Here is a 25,511-nt window from a genome sequence, read left to right as displayed (position 1 = left end):
TTTGGCAGACGGTAGATGGGAAAGTTGGAGATGCGGAGAAAGCAGCAGAGGAAACTGCGAAGGTTTGTTTCCATGTTCGCATGTCTGCTGGTCAGTGTCATCAGAATGAGCTCTGCATGCATCGCTGCACTGTTGGTCTTGTTGGCTATACGTTGTTATTAATCACATTATCTGCCAATCACTCACAGGGCAGAATGAAATGATGACACGGATGTAAAATTAAAGACAAGTGATGATTTCAAAAGGAAGTCTTGTCCAGCCAATCCTAAATTCAGTACGACGACGAATATGGTTTTTGCTTTTGAATAATTCTAACCACTGATGGCTCATTAGACGGCTTCGGGTTAATCAGTTTGAGCCCCTATGGAGAAATAAAAATCAGAATGATACAAAAAGCTGTCAGGAGAAATATCAGGAGAAATATCAATGTGTCTTTGTTTTTGAACCATGTATTAGAAAGTAGAGGAGAAAGCTGATGAGGCAAAGGACAAGGCGGAAGATGCCAAAAAGGTTGGTCTGATGAAAAAAGACTTCTGGTTTTAGAAAAATGAAGGTGTTGGGAACTTTTCTTACCCCTTTGTGTGGTGTTAGTCAGGTCTAAAAAGGGATATTTCGTAGACTTGAAGGTGTATCTTTTGATCTGGTAGACTGGTGTTGCATGTCTTTTGGTGAAGGAGTTTAAGGGTCTAAAGTGGTGAGCCCAGCCTACATAAAGTGGTTTTGAATTACATTGTAGTTTAGCATGTGGTGACTTTGAAAAGTCCAGAGCTTTTGATCCACGTAGAATAAAGAAATTTGTGGTGACATGGTTGAAGTAAATATTGATAAGGAGAGGTACTGTAACAGGAGTTTTTGCACGGTAAACCCCAGGCAGTGGAGGCTCAAGTCGAACAGACAGCAGCGAAACTTCCCGACACTGGAACGTCTGCAAAGATCGCTGTAGATGACATATTTAAGGAAGCTGAGGCAAAAGTTGATGGAAACATACAGGTTGGTTTGGAACAAGAGAGAATCTTCACCTGATATTGTATAGGTGGTGAAAAAAAAGACTGGATAAATTTCATTGTTGGGTGTAAGGAACAGTCCAACAGATTGTCTTTTGTCCAGATTTATAGGTACATGTATTACAAAGATATATTTTGGTTGCTGGTTGTGTAGAACATTTGGGTGTTTTGTAGAATTTGGCATGGTGTTGGTGTTAGTCTGTAAAATTCTGCAGGGCTTGCCAATTTGATGCTTGCCAATGTTAGTTTTGAGCCCAGTCGGTTCATTGGCCTGTTCCAGCAGTGTGTAGATGGAACAGTGGAGGAGGGAGGGGTGGCAGCCAAGGTAGCCATGTTTGAACAGATAGACACAGACTTGCCTGAAGATGTCAGCATTTCCGAGGTTTGACTTGAACAGAGGATGAAATAAACTTGATTTTGTGAATTATATCCCATAGAGATCAAAATCTGGGGTAAAAAAAAAAGAGATGTAGCTTCTTTCATTTGAGGCGGATGTCTTCAACCAATTGAAGATAGAAAAATGTTTGCCGACGTTTGAAGATTTAAAAACAGTATCATGACTACAAAGTAGCCAGCGTACACACAAAATGATTATATGACTCGATGTGTATATTTTAATCAGGTCAACTTGTTACAGATTTTTTAGGGGGCACACACAACTAAAGGTTGTGTAGATGTTACTCATTAAATCAAGTTTATCAAACCTTAGAATGTCTAAAGTATGGTGTGGTGCAACCATGCACAAGAGGGAAACAGCACACCTGGATTTTTCTTAAAAGATGCACCTCACTACTGCACCTAGGTTGTCTCACATGAATGATTTTCTTAGCATTATCACAATGTTTATTTTCACATGCACTATTGCACCAGTGCAAGTAGCAAAACGACTCAATAATAACTAAGTATTGTGTTACTGTATGTGTCGGCCATGTTGATAAGATCCTACCATATTTGTGTTTCTGTGGCTTCCTACAGAAGTCAACAACAAGGAAGACTGCCAGCACCACAGCTCAGAACACTAAACATAAACCAACAACTAAGGAAGCTAAACAATCTTCGTTTCCAAATTCTGTCCCTAAAGTAAAGATCCAGAAAAAAGCTGGACAGAAAGAGCTACATAAAAGAGAAATGGATAGACTTTTCAAGCAGAAAAAGAATTCACATGTAAAGAATCTGAAACTTGTCATTGGAGAAGTTCATAGGGAAGATATACTTGAAGAACCAATCATTAAGGAGGCTGTGGTTAAGGATCTAAGTCCTAAGGAAGGGCAGAAGAAGGCCCGTAGCAAAATTGTGAAGGATGAAATCTCTAAGAAGGTAGTTCCTGAGAATATTGAGAAGGAAACCTCCAAAGCTGTGGACAAAACTATTTCAGATGTTTGGTTAAGAATGGCTAGTGATGAAGTGCCCAAGAAAGTTGTTAAAGAAGTAGTCCTCAAGAAAGTTGTGAAGGAAAACATCCCCAGAACAGATGTCAAAGAAGTTGTGAAAGAAGCTCCCAAGGAAGTTGTTAGGGAAGGAGTTAAGAAAGATGTGAAGAAAAATGTTGTCCCCAAGAAAGTGCAGGAAGAGGTTGTCTACAAAGAAATATTGAAGGAAGAAGTAGTTAAGAAAGTTGTGAAAAATTGCGCCAAGGAAGTTGTGAAGGAAGAAGTTGTTGAGAAAGTTGTGAAGAGAGTCCCCAAGGAAGTTGTGAAGGAAGACATAGTTGTGAAAGTTGTGAAAGAAGTCCCCAAAGAAGTTAGGAAGGAAGAAGTTGTTGAGAAAGTTGTGAAAGAAGTCCCCAAAGAAGTTGTGAAGGAAGAAGTAGTTAAGAAAGTTGTGAAAGAAGCCCCCAAAGAAGTTGTGAAGGAAGAAGTTGTTAAGAAAGTTGTGAAAGAAGTCCCCAAGGAAGTTATGAAGGAAGAAGTAGTTAAGAAAGTTGTGAAAGAAGCCCCCAAAGAAGTTGTGAAGGAAGAAGTTGTTGAGAAAGTTGTGAAAGAAGTCCCCAAGGAAGTTATGAAGGAAGAAGTAGTTAAGAAAGTTGTGAAAGAAGCCCCCAAAGAAGTTGTGAAGGAAGAAGTTGTTGAGAAAGTTGTGAAAGAAGTCCCCAGAGAAGGTGTGAAAGAAGACGTAGTTGAGAAAGTTGTGAAAGAAGTCCCCAAGGAAGTTGTGAAGGAAGAAGTAGTTGAGAAAGTCCCCAAAGAAGTCCCCAAGGAAGTTGTGAAGGAAGAAGTAGTTAAGAAAGTCCCCAAAGAAGTCTCCAAGGAAGTTGTGAAGGAAGAAGTAGTTGAGAAAGTCCCAAAAGAAGTCCCCAAGGAAGTTGTGAAGGAAGAAGTAGTTGAGAAAGTTGTGAAAGAAGTCCCCAAAGAAGTTGTTAAGGAAGAAGTAGTTGAGAAAGTCCCCAAAGAAGTCTCCAAGGAAGTTGTGAAGGAAGAAATAGTTGAGAAAGTTGTGAAAGAAGTCCCCAAAGAAGTTGTAAGGGAAACAGTTTTTAAGAAAGTGGTGAAGGACGTTCCCAAGGAAGTTGTGAAGGAAGCCCCTAAGGACATTGTGAAAGAAGTAGTCCCTAAGGAAGTAGTGTCCAAAAAAATTGTAAAGGATGAAGTGGAAAAAATTGTGAACAAAGCCCTCACAAAATTGGTGGAGGAGTCAATTTTCAGAGAAGATAAGATTGGCAAAAAGGACGAAAGTGGCAAAAAGGAAGTTAGTTCAGAACAGGTGTCTCAGAGTATGGTTATTAAAGACAGTAAGTTTGCAACTAAAAAAAGATTCCAGACTGAAACAGTTGTTGTGAATGGTACTGATAGAACAATGTCCAGCAATAGTGCTCTTCATGTAATATATAAAGATGAGGAAAAGGCAGGAGAAACAAAAAGGCTTGTGAAAAAACAAGAGTCTAATATCAAATATGATGGTTCTTCTAGTCATAATCTTCCCTTCTTGACGCAGAACCAAAGAAACAAAAACTATAGCAAACAAACAAATGGTCCCTGCATTATAAAAATCAACTGTGAAGATTCAGAAGTTGAGTCTGATCATGATTCTGTGGAAAACTTCATTGAAGTGAAGTCAAAATTGTCTGAGCACTTTGGTGGCGCAGGGCAGGAGGGTGGCACCAGCACAGCTGAGGTTTGCACAGTCTGGGTGTGGGGCTGGGCACAAGGTTTTATTACTGTGTCACAGGCAGCATGGTACTTTGGACACTTCTGAACACATCATACATACATGCTGTCTATGAAACTGTGATATAAACCTGTTGGCACTGGATTTCTGACCTGGGTTTTGCAGGGCTGTGGGTTTGGTACTGATGGTTTTGATGAAAGTGCTGGGAATCGGTTTATGGTCCTTGTGCTGTACCTCTGCTAACAGTGGTTACAGAATGTCTGCAGGTTTCTCACAGTGGCTGGTTCTGTCTCAGGAAATGGTCTAAAGGTTTCCAGTTTAATTGTTGGAAGGATTTGCTGATGGGATGGTCTTATACAGCCCAAGAGCTCATACCTGACCAATTTTTATGAAAATGAGAAAATAAGTTGCAGTGGGAAGCTGTAAAAAAAAACTTGTCTGAACAGTTTTAAAAAGTAGAAGAAACTGTTGGGGTGTATCATAGACCGGGAGCTCTGGTGGAAGTACAAAAGGGTGTGCAGGGGGTTATGGCAACTCTGGGTTTGCTTCCCTTTCCTTGGTTTCTGTCTATACAAGCTGTTTGCCTTGGTGTCTTCTTGCAGACAGTGGAAGCACAGGGTGGGGAGTTGGAGCCAGTAGTGGTGCGGGTAGGGATGGCTTCCCCAAATTCCCTTGCACAGTTGGGCAAGAACGCCGAGGAGGCTGTGAATGGGGTGGCAGAGGCTGCTGTTGTTGCCGAGGTTTGCTTACGCTTGGTGTGAAGCCTGTGGGGTGAAGGGTTTGAGGACATAGCACATTTAGCAAATTCCATGCTGTATGGTGGCATAGTGGTGCAGGCAGCTAACTGAAACTCACTGTTGCTTTGAACTAACCAAGACCAATACTACAGTGAAAGATATTTTTATGTCAGGGTATGTGAGTCAGTACAAGGTGTGGTATGGTATGTGAATGTGTTGAAGAAACTTCTTTTGGTTGTCTTTGGTCTAACAACTTTTGCTGGGCTTTCACAGAACGTAGAGGAAAAGCTTGAGGAAGGAAAGGAAAAGGCAGAAGATGTCATAAAGGTTGGAACAAGTCTTAGATTCACAGCACAAGTTGCATGTTGTACTTTTAGGGGGTTGTAGTGCTGGGGTCTTAAATACGTCTGTGCATGGGAGATTTGTTGAACACAATATTCTTCTCATTTTGAGAAGAGTACTAACATCACATGGTAGATTGTACACCATAGAACACAGTATCATTCTTTTAGTTCCACACATAAGATTAACATATAAAGCAACCTATAAGCTGGCTGTGATTTACAAATGATATGGCATACAAGTGATTGCCAATGTCACAGCCAGTGAGTAGTACGCAAGAAGCGGGTTACGGTTGGCTAATTTGCCTACCAATAATTTGCATGTGTATGATGTAAACAAAAACAACAATCGCTCCTATTGACACACTGTTTCAAGATTTAACCCTCAGTCTGCTAAGTTAGTCATTTGGCACAAAATCTGTATTGGTAATGGGATAACACAGCATGGGGAAAGTTAAGGCTTGGAGTCTTTTTTAAGCAAAAGTCAAATTTGAGTTGAGTTGAGATACAGGTCTTCCTTTCCTGTTACAGCACATATTTTGTCTCCAGTAGTTGTCAAAATTGTTCCTAAAATGAATCTTAATCAGTGAATGTCATAGTTTTAAGGGTTTGTGCTTTTCTTATTTTCAGCAGACAGAGGAGAAGGTGGATGAGGCTGCGAAGGTGTGTTTGGGGTTTTATCACCACATTACTTTGTGTATTAACTTATAAGTCCTTGATATGATTCTAAAGCAGATAAAACTGATGTTTTCCTGTAACAGCCCAAGGTAGATATGACGACATGTAGCTTACAATTTGAAAACTGCATCATCATCATCATCATACTCAAGGCATACACTTTTGCCAACACTTTTATTATTTGCCTCGTTTTGTTCATGTTGTTTTGCTGGATTTTTTTCTTTTTTGCTTGAAATTGGGATGTTGTTTTGCTTCATATTGGTACGTTGTTTTCCTTCATGTTGGTACGTGTATGTTGTTTTGCTCGTTGTTTGTACGTTGGGCCTAGAAAAAAAAGTTGTTTCCTGATTCCCGACTGACCCTAGAAACTGCCGACCCTATCCTTTGCCAATGCAAGGGACATAAATTTTTTGAGCTGATCAACCATGTCTTGATCTGACACCCGAGTGATGAAAGGTTGTACAATTGGTTTTCCAACATTGACATTAAAACTATATTTGTCCTCAGGCAAGTTTTACTTTGTTAAACTGTATTGTATAGATTGGATCACTCGAGGTTGCCAAAATCTAATACATTTTTTGTATAAAAAAGGAAGATAAAAAGATACCGGTAATCCCTACCTACCGACTTTAATTTTGTCAGGACTGAAACAGGAAACAAACATTTTTTCCTATGCCTTGTTTGTGGCTGTGTGCATGAACTACTAGTAACCGTGTGATTAACCTTCCTTCAGCAGGAGGAGGCCCCAACAGAGCCTGCTGCTCAGGTGTGTGGAGGGTTAAAGTGAATCCGGCAACACCCTATTCTTCTTGGTTCTTTAAACAATCTGGAACGAAAGAGAAATTCACCAATCATTTTTTAAACTGGTAACAAGAAAGCTCTACAAGCGATTGTTTCAATGCTAACTTGGGATTGCAAATTGAATAATTTCGTGACTTTCCCTGTTGTTGGAGAACCAAGAAGGTTGATTGGTGAAGCCACAATTTTTGCTTCCAATCACAGCTCACGTAACAGTTGGTCTAATCTTTTCTCAGCAATCACAGCATCACATATTAATCCTAATCATAAATGACCTAATCCTTACTCTGATCTCACAGCATGGACGGAACTGCTGGGGCCCAATAATCACTGATCAATCATTTATCAATAATTATTGTTTCTTGCTTAATGATTTTTTCACTGTTAATGAAATTAAGCTAAGACACTTCTTTAATGTTGCTTTGCATGAAGGTATTGCAATAATGTAATTAACAATGCTGTTGTCTCACCAAATGTACTGCACAGCACTTTAAATGACATTTAAAAAAAGACAACTTCACTGCAAGACCTTGCCTTTTAGTTCTGCAATTGTTAACTGTTATACTAAGTTAACCACGGTTTTCTAGAAGATGTACCAGTAGATGCGGTATTACTGTTAGGCCACACAATCCTAATTTTAGAAAGGCAGCTTTAATTAGTTCCAATTGACTATAGAAGTTTACAGGTTTTTACCTCTACATGTTTTAGATTTTGCCAAAAATTTGCAAGATGTGTTATGACGATTGTATGGCCTAACATAAGAAAGGTGCATTGGGAGCTACACCTATAGTACTGACTAGTGCTGTGTACCGGTTCGCTGGACCGGTTCTGGACTTGTAAAAATGTTTGACCTGAACCTAAATGTGGGTTTAGGTACACAGCACTAGTACTGACTGGAGAGTTTTCACTTACTAAAGGGTTTAACTAGACGGCTTCACTGTAGCAGTTTCTCTAGCTACCATGTCTAATGTTTGTTTGTTTGTTTCTGTCAGGAGGAGAAGAAGGACGAGGCTCCCGCTGACGAGCCGGAGAAGATCGAGGTGGCCGTGGAAAACCCCGCCGAGACGGACGACGCCAAGGCCGCCGCCGCAGACATCGTCGCCGACGAGAAACCTGCCGAGAACGAGGAGAAGGGAGACGCGAGTCAAGAGACGGACTAGGCGCGGCCGCGCCCGAGAGTTGTGACCGTAGATAGCTTTGCCTAATGGCTGTGGGACGACCAAAATTCTGGCTGCGAAGTGTCTTAGGTCGCCGCACCCCTCACCGGGCGCGAATAAAGTGTGTTTTTGCTTGAGAAAATGAAACGGTAGCATTTCCAATGATTGTAAATGATCGTGTCTGGAGATTTTCCATAGCGACAGAACTAACTAACCGTCTCCCACCTTTCCTAAAGCTGATTTTGATTGTCTTTTCTCTGTGCATCAATCTATGATCCCGACAAGGCAGCTCTTTTTACCAGTTTACCCAGGTAGCTTTCATCCCCCAGCACCAAAACCAAGTCCTGTTTGGCTGTATTTTATCTTTTACTCAAGCACTACTATATTTTAAACAAGACCATATTGACCACTATTGAGGATGTACTTATGTTTTTACAATGCTGAGTGCTGGGAAGAAGGCTTGCCTGGGTAGGCTGTGATTTTTAACGACATTAGATGTAGCATGCCGCCAAGTATGGCCCCATTTTGTTAGGTACTGCCAAATGTGTCTTGTCACACAATTTTCCGAATCTAATGTTTTACGTAATATGAATAATGTTTTTAACTCAGATTTTGTAATGCCCCTCTTGTATTGGAGCGATACGTTATGTCTATGCAAGGATGGTACAGCCGTACTTGACTTGCCCTGTGTGCCAGTTGGTCACGAGAGACGAGAATTGTACTGGGGTATGCCGGTCCTGCTTTTTGTGGAACTTTGTAACTTTTTAGTTAGCCGTAGTTTTAGGTCATCTGGAGGTGTTATTATGTGGAGTATGTGTGCTTCTCACCAGCAGTGGTTGCCATATGTCCTCTATTCTTACAGCTCAACCTACAACCATTACCAGAAAGTAGTGTGTGTTCACTGTAATGTATATGTTGCAGTCTGTAGTTCATGCATATTGTACCAGACCAGTTATTCCTTATATAACAACCTAGACTCTATCTGCTAGAGTGTGTACTGATATACAGAGAAATGCATCTCAAGGTGCGTGGAACACAATTGCAAATAATCACTTTTGTTCACCATTTCATTCTCCTTGCTGTTGAGTTTGTAGGATGTTCAGGACATGGCACCATTTCTGAGAGGGAATATTAATTTACATGTGTGTTACCGGGCGATCCTCGGGTAACCTGGTAACACAACTGTCTAGAGCCTATAAGCCTTTGAAGTGATGTTTTTTTTTGTTTTATTTTCCGACGTGACGATAGTCAGTAGCTTGTAGGTAAAAATCGATGAAGACTTGAGCATTCCTGGCTGCATGGCAAACTGGCAGGAAATCACAGCCAATCAAGGCATTCCACGGCAAGACCTGCGAACGTACACCCTTCTGCAGCTTTTCCCCTACCGGGATATACACACGGACTTGCCGTTTCTGGGTGTGCAGGGTTTATATCACATGTAATAACTCCCAAATGTAGCATCTCGTCATATAGTACTAGAGAAGGCTCAAAGCTAACATTAAACACTAATCACGTTATATACCAATCAGGTTTACTTCACAAATTTGTAACCATTTCATTGGCTTAACTTCTCTTTCCCCCTGGATTTTCTGAGGTTCTATGTGTACATGTGTATGTGAATATCTAGGCTTATGATCATTTTTGTGAGACTCCCTCGTCTGAGTGAATGGTTGACAATAAAATTGAGCTTCCTTACAAAAATGGCTGCTTCTGTGTTGCTTTCCTGTAGCCTGAGTGTCAGCCTTGTTAGCTTTCGTCCGCTACCCAAGGTCCGCTCCCCGCCAACAAGGAACCAGCCGTTAGGAATACGTGCGGGTTCAGTCTTGTTGGCGGGGAGCGGACCTTGGGTAGCGGACGAAAGCTAACAAGGCTGACACTCAGGCTAGCTTTCCTGTGGAGTAACTTGAGGTTAGTTAGAAATTAAAATAGACATAGGGACTTTGGAATATAATCCTTTGATTATAATTTGTTCCTGAATTTATTTCTTATATAACTTTTATTTTAGACATTGTGATGGGAATTTTCAAATGCCCATTGTTTTGTAACATAACCTTTCAAAATAAACTTAACAATTTAATGTTACAATGGACATATACTAGTAGAACAATGACATCTAGTTAAATAAATTAGCAGTACAAACAATAATGAGAGTCCCCAAGGGATATGGGTATTGCACTGGTCTGCGAAAAGCACCATCCAACGGACGGACATTGTGACATTAACAATGTTGACTGGTGCGTCTGCTACATCTTGGACTGTATATTATCCTATATATTAATGCAGGGCAAGGCTTTGTCACCTACAAATACATTCTTGTTGCTGTCAGAATTTTCACGAATGAGTTCCTGTACAGAAAGAAACAACAAGAAAGGATAATGTCAAGAAACTATGATGAGTGCAAAGGAATGGAACTTTGAAATTCCTTGGTTCATTCAGTCGGCAAGTTTACCCTTGCGAAATCGGTTATTTCTTCGCACACTTTTGTTCCTTTGTACACCAAAGAACCATCCCCTTCCGCAATTTTAGACAAACTGATAGATGGAGTTAAAGCCAAACCATCCACAATCTGATCTAAGGTTATTATACACTTACAACATTTTGCTCGAATGCAAAATGCACAATTATCTTATGTACAATACATACTAGTACATGTATCAAGGTACTACAATGTAGTATGTAGTACTCAAAAATACAGACAGAGGGTACATGGATGCCGGTTTTCCTGCAATGATGACCTCAGCCGCTTGGCGGCGCTTTTGGGTTGGACAGATTTATTCACGTACACACGGCTTGACATGGAGTCTCAATAGCCTGTCCTTGTGCATGTTCACAAGTAAATTGAACTCTTGTTGCATGTTGTGGACCAAGTTTTTGTCGACGATTTTGTGAAATATTTCCTCTTCCTCTTTGAGAACCTTGTGTTGTACAGTGACGTGTCGCTTGAAGTAGTGATACGGTACGGCCTTTTTCTTGCTCAGGTCCATACTGTAAGGCCAGAAACCGTATAGATGAATCTCCTCACACATAGACAGCGCAAGGGTGGTCACCAACAGACCTAAAGTGTGAGGAAGAAAAAGGGATAAACTGTATCTACATTGTAATTGAAAACTTACGATTCAAGAAAGTACGTTATATCATCAATGAACAGTATGTTCAAGTACAGCATACTAATACTCTACCATCTGTGTAAAAATGAATTTTGAAACAAGACCGACGATTTCACACTTCCATGTTGACCTCCAATTCGACCTTCCTGTCAATCTGTGGTTACACAATTGCCCCCACATCCTGTGATTCTACTGTGTTCAAATAACGGACATACAAGCCAAAAAAAAAAAACACGAAAAACACCTAACAAAACCTCCGCACGCTTTGGCCCACTTTAGACTGGTAACGGTTAACTCTTCCGAAACGTTTTCCATCCCGAAACCCCTTAAGTGGGTCTAACTCACCAGATGTAATCCGTTTAGCTTTAACTCCTCTCTTCTTCCAGAAGGAGTTAATTTTTCTAAGGAAGTCTGGATGAGACCATCGCACGATGTTTCCCTCCGCGCGATCCCGGACCAGGAATAGGGCTCTGTATGTGGCTTTCCGGTACAGCGGATTGTGGAAAGGGTGCGTGTAGAAGGTCGTGTTTCCCTGATAGGCAAGCACGCTCCGCAAAAATAACTCCCGATGATCGTCTTCGGTCAGATATTCATATCTGTAATGTAGATTTTGACTTTATTAGGATCCATAATTTAGCTTGACATCTCAGCTATTTTCCCCGTGTTCCTTAACATGTGATACACCATTTGCCATAACCGCTGGTCGGTCAATATTACTTCATATTCGCTCACTCGGTGCTTTATTCGATAGTTGAAAGAACTTATCATGCCTTATAACACCATATACACCTAAGGGTAGGTCATTAACCCTATATCAATCATAATGACGTAAAAATGAATACGGCTATTGCATCATCGCTATGGTAAAGGTACTAGTAGAGACCAATCCCGAATGTCCATCACAATTAGAAGTTTATCCAATGAGAGAAGTGATTCTGTACTGAAGCGCACCTTTCCACAAGAATGGACGGGTTGATGGTTACAAAGTGAGCGCTATGTCCCACATCCTTGGTGAATATTCCTCCAACTGGCGGTAGGTTCACTCTGGTAAAAATTGAGGGGAAAAAAGACACGTGAATATCATCTGAAAATATACCAAGATACTACAAATATCTTGCCAAAATTGAGAAAATGTGATTTAAAGGCATCCAATGCAATTTCAGGGCAGCAAAACTGGATTTTCAACATATTAGCGACGCATATATGTTGAAAGTTATTGAAAATGACAATCTAGATGAGAAAATTTCAATTATTTATATGTACATTTTTGGTGCAAAAATCTTTTAACATAACTAATGCTTCAACACACTGTGGCTTCAACATAAACCGACAAATGAAAAACCGTCCTACCTGAAGATGTAATTTTTGGAGTCAATATCTGTGGCACATCGACTGTTCAGTAGGACCCCGCTGTTCCCTACTACTGCGCATGTGCGTAATGGTGTTGCCGGAAATTCTACTTTCTGATAGGGTGAATGCAATAACGTCAGATATTAACTTGATAGTAATAACTTAGCATAGTAGCAAGTAGTATGTCTGCCTTAAATAATAGTAATACATACCAGGTTACCAGGTTATGTCTGAAAGTGGGACAAGATGAAGGGCACAGTCAGACACTTTGTCTACAGTACGAAATACCAAAAGGAACTACTAGTACTATAGGATTTTGCAGGTCATTTATCAATAAGGTTAATTTCCTCCTTTGTGCAGTGAATCGTGTTGTTTTTAACTTCTGTTTTTCTACATACAAAACATAACATTTTCTTAAGACGTGTTCACTACCGGACCATTCTAACACACATTTAAAGTTTAATTTTAAAACAAGATACGTATTGTATATAGAATGATAACAAATGTTATCATACTAGCTAGCCTTGTAGTGGCATTGGGTCCAGTCTAATCGTGGTTGGGGCATAGTAGTTAGTAGTTGGGGGCAGGCTGTGTCTTCGGGGCCCCCGCCCAGTACGATAGGCCGCTTGGTAGGAGTGTTAGGCTAATAGAGATGGCACACCGGGACCCCACCACGAATCTCCCATCCTGAAATACCTACCGGGAAACCTAGCTGAGGCGGGCGGGAAAGAGCTCCTGCAGTCCCGAGGAAAACCCGCCCCAACCACGATAAGACTGGATCATACACGGCAGGCTAGCCTTGTAGGGAACTAGTGCTGTACCTTGGGAAAGTGTTGAGTTGTTCCTCTCATGACTTTGATGACTTTCTTACTCTCAAAGAAGCTGAGATTAGAGTGGACCGGTACGTTGTGTTGGGAGCAGTACAGATGTGTCTTCACCAAGGTGTGGTTCCAGATCATCTCTCTAATAACCGATAAGGAAATATGGATTATCATCTCAATCTTGATTTCATTTTTTCATGCAATGAGTTAAGGACACAGTGTCATTAGCCTCTACCAGGCTTCGGGAAGCGGCTAGGAAGAGTAGAAATTGGCCAAATAGACAGATGGTATGCCAGGGGAGTTGGTCCGAGAACTTAAAATACTTTAGAATAAAAAAAAAATACAAGTTATAGGGCAATTTGCGACAGTGAAAGACAATTACGTGTTCAGTAAACAAACCATGTGTGGTACAGCACTCGTTCTATAGCGTTCGGTTTGACGCTTCGGAATGTCCAGATTACAAGCAGAACGAGTCTATCGGCAACTAATATCAATTCATCAATTCAGCCTTCGGGCTGCGACTGTTGTGATATAGTTGATGTCATAAGAAATCATTCTACTAACAGTTTGCCTCTCCCGAAAACTGTTCTCTTAGCGTCGACCAACTCCCCTGATACATGTACAATCTGTCTGTTTTATTTGGCACATGTCTACTCTTTCCATCCCCTTCCCGAAGCCTGGTAGAGGCTAAGGGACTACGACAAGAGATGTTTATTAAAGAGATAATTTGTTCACGGTATACAATGGATCATCTCACTGATACTAGTACATTGTATATGTACATTACATGATATACTAGTACATGACATACTGACAAGCGTTCTTGCTCTGAAACATAGCGAGATTCATGTGCTACTCTTAAAAGACCATAAAAGTATAAATTGTCCCACATAACAACAACAGTTGAATACGAATTCCCACCTGAGAATGGTTACTGCTGTCTTGTTGAAGTCAGTCCAGCTAAAAGTCTTCTCATTAAACTTGTGACTCCGCAGTTTTGTCTTCTTGGTAACATTACTTTTTATTGTCCTAAAAGAGATTGCAAGGATCAAGAATACAATGAAAACAGAAAAATTTCCCCTGTGTCTACAAACTATTACTGATATACGTGACTGGGGATTTAATTTTGGTACGTGAATTCTTCAACATGATTTGAGAGTTCAATGAACCTTGACAATATTGAGGGGGGGCCACCGTACGTATTTCTTCTATTGTTAAAACATTACTTACAGTTCATAGCTTGTGGTTAGATGGGCCGGTAGTCTTGGCTATATGTCAGTACTAAAGAAATACTAGTACTAGTATACGACTCATGATAGAATGTATGTACGCAGGGTTAGGACAGGATGATGGGCCATGATACTCAATTCGGACAGGGAGGTTATTTTATAATCTCAAAGCAGATGTCTGGCGGCAAAAGGGTTACGGTTAAAACTGACCATCTAGAGGTCATCAGCTGCCCACGGGTGGCAAAATGGTACAACTGTCTGGCAAATGGATATTCCCTAGCCATTTTACTGTCTTTACAGGCCACCGGAAGATCTGCTTGGAGATTACTAGTTCTTCACACATGGCCAAGTTACACTATATACACCAAAAGGTCCCTGTGGGAAGTTTTCTAACGTTTTTCTTACACTATGAACAAAACTAGTACGTGACAGTAAACATGGGCAAAATCTTGATCTTATCTGCATAGCCTGTCACAACCGCCTTTCGGTGTAACACGCTTACACAATACGTAGCAGGCACTGTCTACTGGTATGTAAAAGTTTGATTATTGTTCACAACAACTGCCACGTCCGAGCTAAGGTCAGACTAGGTCTGTCTCAACCGATTGAACCGAGGATTGAACCAATCCTTTCATACCTAATCACATGGATACTAGTGATTACGCTGCGCGGGCTTGTCCATATATGACTATCGGATGGGGTCTATTGGTACTTGTTTAATAAAAAGATTTCGTAAGGAAACTATAACACAAAAGAACTATGAAAGTTTCATAGTTGTCTTCTTTCTTTATCAAATCTTTCACTGTTTTTTTCTTAACAAAATTGACGTATTTGAAGCAAATGAAAGGGCGTTTTAAGAAAGGGGTACAAAATGTAGCGTTTTCAGTTCACATTTTGTTTATGTTGAACATTTGTATCTTCTGGGTTACACTCTGAGGCCGCCTAAGGGGTTGGTAACATTTTAAGGTCAATTGTCAGTCAACTGAGTTCTCATTTGATTTGGTTCGACTTTTATATAATGCTTTGTTTTTCTAGTTGCCAAATCTTTACTGATACGGCTATAGATGAAAAGTTATAAAGTATTTTAACGTGTAAGCACACTGCAACGTTCTTCACTGGACAAAAATCGACTGAAAATCACTGACTAAAAATCATATAGGGCTGGTTGGAAATGAGCTTGCCCTAAGAGGCATTGTTGACAACCTCATGTGTATTTCGAACATTTATGTTTACTGTTTTGAACAAATAAGCATATTTTTAGACTTTCCTTGCTGTACTTTCACCCAGACAGTGTGTAGATACAAATGGACTGAAAATCACTGACTAAAAATCATATAGGGCTGGTTGGAAATGAGCTTGCCCTAAGAGGCATTGTTGACAACCTCATGTGTATTTCGAACATTTATGTTTACTGTTTTGAACAAATAAGCATATTTTTAGACGTTTCTTGTTGTACTTTCACCCAGACAGTGAGTCAGAAAGATAAAGCACACTCCCTAATCATCGACGCCCTTATGGGCACACGTACGTACGGCTCACCTATTTGTATCTGCCGTCAGATCCACTGGCAAACTTTCAAACATGTTGACGTCCCGCAAGGACCTCTCCCAACGGCCGCTCGGTCCCACCACGCACTCCTGGAGTATCAGCATGAAAAGTACGTTCAAGGAGACGAGAAGAAGACCCAGGGTGACTGTCCGGTTGATCCTAACCTTGGCCATTGCGCTGGACGCGTGGTGAGACTTACGCAACGGCCTTAACATGATACAACCGCCCTGTACACGTAGCGGTTGGACTGCTTCGAGTCATTCACACCGGAATGGTAATTGGTATACGGGCTATCAACTGAACAAAAAGACGATGTCTAGCTATTCAGTCTAAATTATCCAGTATTACTAGTAGTACTTTTTTGTGTGGATGTTTTTTACGTGTAATACTTCGGTCCATACTAGGGTATATACATGTGCTAGCCAATATTTTCTCTATTCCAACATTTCCATCAAACTCGAGTTTTTCAACTTATTTTTACGTCGCAACTATGACAGACAAACGCATGAACGGACAACAAATATACATGAGTAAAGCAAGGGAATTCGTGTAAAGTACTTTCACAGGGGCACAAGATCGGTGCATGGCATGACAGGGATTCGAACTCGGGACCTCTTGGTCGAACGCTCTGCCGTTACGCCACGTACATGACCCCACGATGGGGATACTAAGCCAATATGAACACGGGTTTACAGTAAGGTAAATCTTTATAGCCTAAAGCAAGCGTAAGGGTATCACACAGATGTCTTTGCCTCAAGCTACATGTGCGGGTCAGTTCTCAGTGCTGCACGTTTGGCCTCATAGGGTGAATAAAGTACGTACGAGCATGAGTAAGTTCAAAAGGTCACAACTTCAAGTCACAGCAATAGCATAATGTCATATGCAAGCAATTGCGATGTTCTTGAGTCACGCATGTCAACATTTCTATCAACTGCACTCAGAGTATCCGTGAATAGTTTCATCAGGTTGGTAAGACAGCTGAGTAAAGACTGACTCTTTTTGCACAACCAAGTCTTTTATTCAGCTGACGTTTCGGTGACCGCCTCAGTTACCTTCCTCAGGGCAATTCTGACTGGTTCACATTGCACTGCAGAACAGGTGTCGCTGCTATAGATGCATTCCCTAACGTACAATATTTACATATCTACACATATGCGTGATTGCAAGGTGAACCAGTCAGAATTGCCCTGAGGAAGGTGACAGACGCTCACCGAAACGTCAGCTGAATAATAGACTTGGTTGTGTAAAAAGAGTCCTTTACACTCTGTACTTAGCGTATTTCACCCAATAAAAATCAGGCAAAGTCAGTATCTAGAAATCAGCAAAACTGGATCTCTTGGTGTAGTCCTTTCGCTGTCGAAGATGCCTGTCAGTGTCCTCATGATTCACAGTGTGTGTGTGACCCGTGAGCTGGATAAGGACAAGGACATTGTATAGAAAGAGCCTTCTATACAATGCCCTTGGTAAGGACAAAAGCCTAGTAGGCCTCTCTTTCTCAAATTGTGTAGTAGACCATAAGTCCTTAAGGGCAAATTAACCAAGGTTCAGCCAGAATCATTTCAAGGCTGAACTACGATTCCTCCATATCCACGAACATATGCTGTTGTTGTTGTTGTGGCCTATAGATATTAATACCTCCTTTAGACATATGCGTTACTATTAAACCAAATAAGGTGCGTATTGCGTACGTGTTGTACAGCGGTTAAAACCATTGTAAAATAAAAGCCACGAAGGCAGGCCGTTTCATGTACTTGTTTTTTTATTTAATGTTGATCTGTTGACATAAACTTTGAGATAAAAGAACTAGTAACGTTACTGTGTTCTTGAGATTGAATGATAAATAAAAGAACACTATTTATAAAGCAAATTATAAATTATGGTCACTTTGCCTCGCGGCATAGTGATTGTCTACTACGTTACGATTAATCTAATTTTCTACATTATTCAGAAAAATGCAAATCCTGGTGATTCATTATCAGGAGGACTACGCCGTTTCAAGATGGCGAGTGTGTTTGGAAGGGGCAGAACTCGGCGGTTAAAATTCGTCTTACGTACCTACGTCCATATAAAACCACTAAGTATGATATTGAAGACATTTTGCAAAAAAAAGCAATAGAATATTAGGTTATACATCTTATGCTTCATTTGCATTTACCAATAGAACTTTTCAAGTGTACATTTCCTTCAAGTTTATCAGATTCAAATTTCAATTTTTGTAAAATAAGAACCAGCAGGCAGGCCATTTCACATGCCTGTCTCATTTTTATTATCGTTGATCTATTGAAAAAAACTTTAAAGATTTAAGAAATATCTTCTTGATGTAGTCACCTACTAGCTAGAAGATAAAATTGTTCTTTCTCAATATTTAAGACAAATGTGTCAAAAAGAGATCATTTGTTAGATAATTACTAAGGTTCTGTCCCTTCTTAATATATAAAGTTGAATGATGAGCAAAACAACCACATCTACTTAGGATAAAAGACATAAATTAATTATAGGTTTGTCTGGCCTTTTTGAGTGGTGCTTGTCTTTTTGATTATTTGTTCAGGAACAGGAATGTTTGGCTATTAATGTGTGTGGATGGCGTTCAGCACCAAGGACAGACATTGCACTTTCTAACTATGGTGACCAGGGATCAAGACTTTTTGGTTATTTGTTCAGGAACAGGAATGTTTGGCTATTTCAATAGCCAAACATTAAAATGTGTGTGGATGGCGTTCAGCACCAAGGACAGACATTGCACTACTAATTGTTAACTGGTTATCTGTTACATTTTTAGAGTAGAGTGGAGTAGAGTAGTCTCTTCGGTCTGGTAGGGCAGATGACAGATGTCCTTATTTTCCCCTTCCATGAGAGTGTTGGCATCAATGTTCAATCCACTGGGACGTCACAGTTTCTGTTTAAACGTCACAAACGTAAGGAAAAAGACAAAATGTGCGCTTCCACCGAGAAATGATTGCATTATCTTTATTCAAATTATCAGCTGAGGACTAACAGGTGGGAACTACCCATGAGGCCACGCGGACTCAGAAGTTCCAAGATGGCGGCTGCACATGGAGCGGGAGAAACTTCTGCTAAAACTTCGCCTCTTTAAGACGACAAACGTCTGTTTTATGTGGTGAGTAGTACGTAACTTTGTTCTCTGTATTCTTGTGACCACTTTTGGACAGTCTGGTGTGGAAAGACGCCGTAACACCACAGAAATATGACCGTGTTTTTTAAAGCATGGTGGCGTGGCATGTGCGAGGGCGCGCCTGAACTAGATTGATTTGCATAATAGATGATTACAGGATCCTTTAAAGTAAGGGAGAAGAAGGACTTTTACTTATGCTTCCCGTCCAACTTGATATAACCTTTCTCATCAAATTAATATTCCTGGCATTCTACTATATTATCTTTCGTAAAATTTTTAATTTGCTTCTTACCAAAATTGGATTTCTGTCCTGCAGTAAATGTTACTGTGAATATTTCTTCAATAAGAGAATGATTGTTTGACCACGTGTTTTATATACAATGTATGTTCTGACAATTTTGATTGGACGTACAAAACATATATGACTTTGGGTAAAATCATTGTATGGATACTTGATGTATGAATTACAGATGATTATAATAGAAATTTAATTGGTTGTATTTAGATGCTGATGTATTTTACATTTGCCTTTTACAGGAATTGAGAATCTTGTCAAACCACATTGTTTTCCAATTAAAATGCTACATTATGCACATAACAAACAAACACCACATGCAACTAGCTACCAGTTTTGTGGTCAGGCTTTAGCAACCACAAAAATCCATCCATATCTGGGCGTCACGCTGACAAGCGGACTGAAGTGGGGTGCACATGTTATTAATATCACAACTAAGGCGAAACAGACATTGGGAGTGATTAAACGTAATCTGTGGGCATGTCCAACTAGAGTAAAATCACTCGCGTACACGTCACTTGTAAGACCGAACCTAGAATATGCTGCGACAGTATGGGATCCATATACAAAGAAAGACAAAGACAAATTGGAAAGGGTACAGAATCAAGCTGCAAGATTCTGTATGAACAACTATGAAAGAGGTGCTAGTGTCACGGAAATGAAAAGAAACCTACAGTGGACCTCACTGGAAGACAGAAGAAAGATGTCCAGACTATGCATGATGTACAAAATGACTAATAAACTGGTGAATGTCCCAACTACTAAGTACCTAATACCAGCCCAGAAGAGAACAAGAAATGCATTCAAGTACCAGAGTTATCAACCAAGGATTGAGGTGTTCAAGAATTCATTCTTTCCTAGAACTATCGCAGAGTGGAACTCACTGTCACCAAGTACAGTAGGGGCATTGTCAATAGATAGCTTTAAACAATGTCTAGAGCTAGAAGTTCAAGGGTTAGGTGTAACAAGTCGATCGGTGTAATATAGCCAGCTGCCGCCGTGCCGCGTGCCTGCGAAGCTGGTGTGTTACGCCTAAAGGCGGTTATACCGGCTATACAGATACAGATACAGATACAGAAATTATTATGTTCTGTCAATATGACCTATGCTTGAAAGTTGTTGCACTTGTGTTTGAAATGTGTTTCATGTATTGTTACTGTTTTAGACTGGTACATTGTAGTCCATGCCATGCCTGCATTAGTTTGTTGGCTATGATTGTATGATGTTTTTGTAGCTGGCAATGTTCAGTCGATATGTGTGTCAACTTGTCCAGATTGTATTAAGGGTGATATGTTATTAACATGAGATGTATTTTGTAATGCGATTGTTGTTTGGTCATGATATTCCTGTTTACATTTAACTGACTGTTAGATAATATTTCTGTGCTCCACTAACTTTAAGTTTAAGCATAAACTCCTGTTCCTGACTCAAAGCAGGTTTTAGAACAGGTTTTACAAATGTTGTGGATATGACAATGTATCTTGTTTCATGATGTGTATGTTCTGTGGATTGATGTGTGTGATTTGGTCTGAATGTGTATTTCTTTTACACCCTAGGTTTGGGAGGCTGATACTGTATACCTGACCATGTGGGACCTGTCCATGCTCCTGTGTGTGCTGTGGGACATGTCAGCTATCCTGGGTACCTGTCCACATTCCTGGAGGTCCTGTGTTATGAAGTGCATGCTCTATGAATATTGTTGATGTATGTAAGTTTGGCCTGTGATTTTTCTGAATGTGTATTTCTTTTACACCCTAGGTTTGAGAAGCTGATACTGTATACCTGACCATGTGGGACCTGACCATGCTCCTGTGTGTGCTGTTGGACCTGTCAGCTATCCTGTGTACCTGCATGACAAGTCCATATTCCAGGAGGACCTGCATTCCTGTGCATATTCCAGGAGGACCTGCATGTGTTTCTAGATCTGAAGGACCTGTCATCAGCTACGAGACAAGAGAACATCGGACTTGACCGTGAGTTTCCTTTTATTTGTAGAACTCTTTCAAAATGAGGTCTGCATGCCGCAGTGCGTAAGCAGTCCTTTTAGATTTGCATAATGCAAAGCCGGGTCGTTCTATTTACCGTTTAAAATCAAGGCTGTACAAGTGAAGCGTAATGCGCGGTTGCTGCTTGGCAGAATTTTGTGCCATGCCATTTGAATTTTGCATAATTTGAAGTCGAAAAACTTGGATGTAATCAACATGTTTTAAGCAAACAGCATGCACGAATGAAGAGTAACTGCCTTCCAGAATTAAGCGCAAAGCATGATCGGGACCTCCCATGCAGACCCTTGGAAATGACAATGAAAGATGTTGGGAAAGGGCATGTTTGCGATCCCCTGTATTTTAGTCCCAAACACCATTGTTGAAATTGGCCCTCCCTGCTATATTTGTTGTCATTTCTGAAAGAGTTCACATTTCTTATACTAATATCTAGTTTAAGGTTGTGACTAATATTTTGTAGATATGTCAGAGAACACAGTACGTTTTCCTACTGAGGAGAGCACTTGCAATATTGCCTGTCATTCTGTATAGCAATGGGATATGTTTTCAGAAGCATTTCTGATCAAAATGTTTTCCCTGATATCCTCTTCATCATAATCCACATTGGATTCCTCTCTTTTCAAAAACCATCTCTGAAATGAAAATTGTCCTTCATGTAAAGAAAACATAATCTAAACAATCAGAAAAGCAACAATGTTTAGGGATGAATGTTGTGTAGCACTCAAAAATGGAAAGTTAGCTGGAATTAAGAGACATTTTCATGATGATTGTGATTTTTAGCTGTTATTGTTTACTGGTGGAGAGATGTCAAGTTTTGGTTGCGAACAATATTATTTACTGATTTTTCAAATAACACTTCTGATATGGAACATACATTGTATGACAAAATGCAATTTGTCACAAATTTCCCTTATATGGAAAATCCAAAACATAAATTCAAAACTTGCTGTGGTTCATAAAATTATGAGAGTTCTTACTGTATTCACTTTTTTTAAGTCCTTCCTGAAATAGAAATTGTCCAGGACCTTTAATCTAAAATTTGTGTGGAGTAAATGAAATGTACATGGTGAAGCAGTCATTAATGCAACAAAATGTGAATAATGAAATTATTCATTTTAATTTACTGGCAAGATTTGGAATATTCAAATTCACTAATAAAATTGCGCATAAATTTTTTTTACAGAATAATACTTTAATTTGGCAGATATGACCATACATAATGTGAGATGGTTGTAAAATTCCTGAACATAAATTATAGGGATGCAACATAACGACAAGTACAAACCTGACAAATTTTTGATCAAAGTCCTTTTAATCTTAAAAGATCATTCTGCAGAACCAAGTGTTTTCTTCAGCCGACATTTCAGCGACCATCGGTCACCTTCCTCAATTTTGACTGGTTTACATTGTAAAGCACAGGTGCAAGGTGAAATAGATAATACATTCCCAAACGCATTTAGCATTCCAGGCCAGAAGCAAGATGTATAATTCCTCAGATCAGAATGAACCGTTATGTTTAAAACCTGTTTGATTTACCTGCAGTCTGGATGAAGTGCAAACTTTGTGGTGATGCAATTCTTGAAATTTTTCCAGCACAATAATTCATTCTTTGAGGAATTACATATACATGTATATTCTGGCCAGGAATAGTCGAATTAAGTTCTAAATCTTTATAATTCAAAGATAACATCATTTGCTAAACTTGCAATCTGCTCACAATTTTGAATTTGCAAAAAGCACACAAATCTAATTAAGTCCCTGATGATTTACCTAAAATATCATACATTGTCTACAGTTGTGAAATGTGTCTAAGGATAGGTGAAACACAATCAAGATTATTCATATTAACATATTTTACAAAAAACACAAGGTATAACGTTTTCTTTTCAAATAACACTGTACATAATTATGTAATTACTGCATGTTATATTCAATATCATTCAAATACAATTTTGTCCATGATGAAGTGGATTTCAGGGAAAATACTTTGGTCACATAATGATTGCTGGAAATATGTCCTATTTCTTTACAGAATATGGAAAAGGCAATGTTGTGCTTTCTTTCTGTAGAGTGAATGTACTACAGGTAAGCTGTGTGTGATGATTGAAAGGGAGAAATTGAGTTGAGGAATCAGCAAAATAAAAGTACATTCTGTTTTTAAGCAAGGATTAAATACCGTTAAGTTGCCTTTGTCTTTAAGTGTAGTTATGTCATAGACAGATTTGGTAGTATAACTGTTACAAACAACAAAACTGTAGACAGGTCTGGAGTTCCAGTGAGGCTTGATTAAAGTCCAGTGTCCAGCAGGTACGGCCGAGACAGTGAGGTGGATCTCCTTCCCCTACACTTTACGGTCTCTGTGAAAGATTACATTCAAAAACATTTAAAATAACATCTCACTTTGGCTTTTTTTCTCCAAAAAGATATACAGTTTTAAGCTTCATCTTTTAGGAGTAAGGGAGCATAACAACGGTTATGAAGATAACTGTCATGACTAAAACATTTTGTTCAGCAAGGGTGACTATGAAATGACAGCGCACACTCCTTTCTTCTTTCCTTAGAAACCCCAAAAAACTTTCGTCAAAACAACAATTTCTTGTCTTATATGCAGCTCTATCTAAACGTTGTGACCATCTTACTTGAGTGATAACGGAGGTTAATACAGAAATCTCAAAACACGTAGCTATTTCTTCCAAGTCATGAACCAAACCTAGTGTTGCAGTACATTTTTTGTGAGACATATATAGTAGGCAAAGTGGGAAAGTGAAGAAAGCAATGATGACGTGATTTGGCTCATATCTGGCGACAGCATTTTGCACATTTCAATAATTCTTATAGTTAAGAGGATTACATACTCTCAAGTGGCTTTGAATTCGACTGTAGTCATTTCTTAGGTAATTAATAACTATTAGGTAGTAAAAACAGATAGTTGCAGTGAAATGTAGCAAGTTGCAGAAATTCAGTAGTGTAACTTAAAACATTATAACTGTAGACAGACTGTTGCAGTGAGAGGTTGACACGTTATGTAAATTGTGAAATGTAGTCATTTAAGATGCAGAAGTTAGGTAGTTGATCTTCAGGGAAGGAAGTTTAGAACTTGAACAATGGCAGGAAAAAATGGGTGTAGTTTTGTTTTGCTGATTCCTTTTGAAGTCATGTAGATTCCAAACTTTGTTATCACTGTTTATGGACTTGTAGCAGCTCTTACCTCCTGTTGCAAAATTTAAGGCTTGTCTCATGTTGATCTAGCAAAGTTTGACAGTGATGTTACGCTGACAGACTTTATTTCATGAGCTTGAGTCTGCTTGGCCTGGATTTTGGAACAGGAGAGTTGAATTGCTACATGTATATGTTAACAGTGATAACAAAGTTTGTCAATGACAGTTTCCAGGGGTGCCAGAGTATACAGTGCAATTTTACGGAATACAGTGCAAGTTTACTAATGACGTAACCTGGGCCCGGCTTTCCAGGGACGCCGCTGACTCACATATTTCTGTGTTTTTCGAGCGAATTTGGACTGGTCTCGTAGATAGACACAGGGATCATTTCGAATTCGCTCGAAAAAAGACAGAAATATGTGAGTCGGTGGCGTTCGCCATCTTGAAACTCAAGGAAAGCAGGGTCCAAGTCACGTGATTCAATGTCACTGGTAAAATTGCACTGTATTCCGTAAAATTGCACTGTATACTCTGGCACCCCTGGTTTCTATCACTGCATGACAAAACACAATTCCTCTCTTTCTGTATGTCACTCACATGTCATACTTTTCCAACAAACCCTCACACAAACTCCCAAACACTCTTATCAGGCCAACCTCCCCAAACAGTAAATTTTCCAGGCAAAAAAATTGCCCTCACAAAATTCCTCTTGTTGTTGAATGCCAGATTGCCCAGAAATTTGCTTTAGATTTGTTTAAACATTAAAAGTCAAGTCAAATTTCCCCCTCCCCCTGAATTTGTTTTTGGGTCAATTTTCCCGCCAAAAATCAGAATGATTGTGACCCTCACCTGGTTGATTAATTGGATTAATTTTTCCCGCCAAAAAACTTAGTATATACAGCACTCTAACCTTGAACTTGTGCCCCCCTCCCTCCCCACTCTTCCTGCCTCCACAACTCACACAGTATGTTAGTTGGACTTCTTTGGATATGTAACTTCTCCGAACATGTAGTCACCACACTCTGCTATCTAAACACTTGTTTGAGT

The 25,511-nt window shown here is 39.7% G+C and overlaps 2 protein-coding genes across 15 annotated transcripts in view; one reads left to right on the top strand and one right to left on the bottom strand.

Annotated features, from left to right (window-relative positions):
• The window catches only part of LOC109478693 (titin-like), a 43,567-nt gene extending 34,046 nt beyond the window's left edge, over positions 1-9,521 (top strand). For 8 of the 14 annotated variants that reach the window (XM_019780380.1, XM_019780375.1, XM_019780384.1 and 5 more), the window contains 10 exons: positions 9-62; positions 457-510; positions 871-990; positions 1,285-1,386; positions 1,980-4,115; positions 4,712-4,849; positions 5,120-5,173; positions 5,818-5,850; positions 6,599-6,631; positions 7,656-9,521. In XM_019780380.1, coding sequence (XP_019635939.1) covers positions 9-62; positions 457-510; positions 871-990; positions 1,285-1,386; positions 1,980-4,115; positions 4,712-4,849; positions 5,120-5,173; positions 5,818-5,850; positions 6,599-6,631; positions 7,656-7,823 — 2,892 coding nt within the window. In that variant the 3' untranslated portion in view covers positions 7,824-9,521. The remainder of the gene's footprint in view (positions 1-8; positions 63-456; positions 511-870; positions 991-1,284; positions 1,387-1,979; positions 4,116-4,711; positions 4,850-5,119; positions 5,174-5,817; positions 5,851-6,598; positions 6,632-7,655) is intronic. The other 6 variants (XM_019780370.1, XM_019780374.1, XM_019780371.1 and 3 more) reach the window with 6 other exon arrangements.
• Positions 9,522-10,586: 1,065 nt separating this feature from the next.
• On the bottom strand, positions 10,587-13,236 carry LOC109478739 (alpha-2,8-sialyltransferase 8E-like). The gene is made up of 5 exons (XM_019780457.1): positions 13,099-13,236; positions 12,278-12,390; positions 11,879-11,971; positions 11,273-11,523; positions 10,587-10,875 (listed from the first exon to the last, which is right to left on the bottom strand). Exons 1-5 carry the CDS (start codon positions 13,234-13,236, stop codon positions 10,592-10,594), a joined length of 879 nt encoding a protein of 292 aa, XP_019636016.1. The 3' UTR covers positions 10,587-10,591.
• Positions 13,237-25,511: the final 12,275 nt, after the last annotated feature.

Source organism: Branchiostoma belcheri, unplaced genomic scaffold (genome assembly GCF_001625305.1).
Source record: "Branchiostoma belcheri isolate BF01 breed outbred unplaced genomic scaffold, Haploidv18h27 scaffold45, whole genome shotgun sequence".
NCBI lineage: Eukaryota > Metazoa > Chordata > Leptocardii > Amphioxiformes > Branchiostomatidae > Branchiostoma > Branchiostoma belcheri.
This window is presented reverse-complemented; position numbering and strand designations above follow the sequence as displayed.

Excerpts from the sequence above, each read along its gene's own strand:
- LOC109478739 (XM_019780457.1), bottom strand. The coding sequence starts at position 13,236 with ATGATCTGGAACCACACCTTGGTGAAGACACATCTGTACTGCTCCCAA. Across the intron at positions 12,391-13,098 it reads CAACTCAACACTTTCCCAAG|AAAGTAGAATTTCCGGCAAC; the intron begins GTACAGCACTAG and ends TCACCCTATCAG. Across the intron at positions 11,524-11,878 it reads CCGTCCATTCTTGTGGAAAG|ATATGAATATCTGACCGAAG; the intron begins GTGCGCTTCAGT and ends TCTACATTACAG.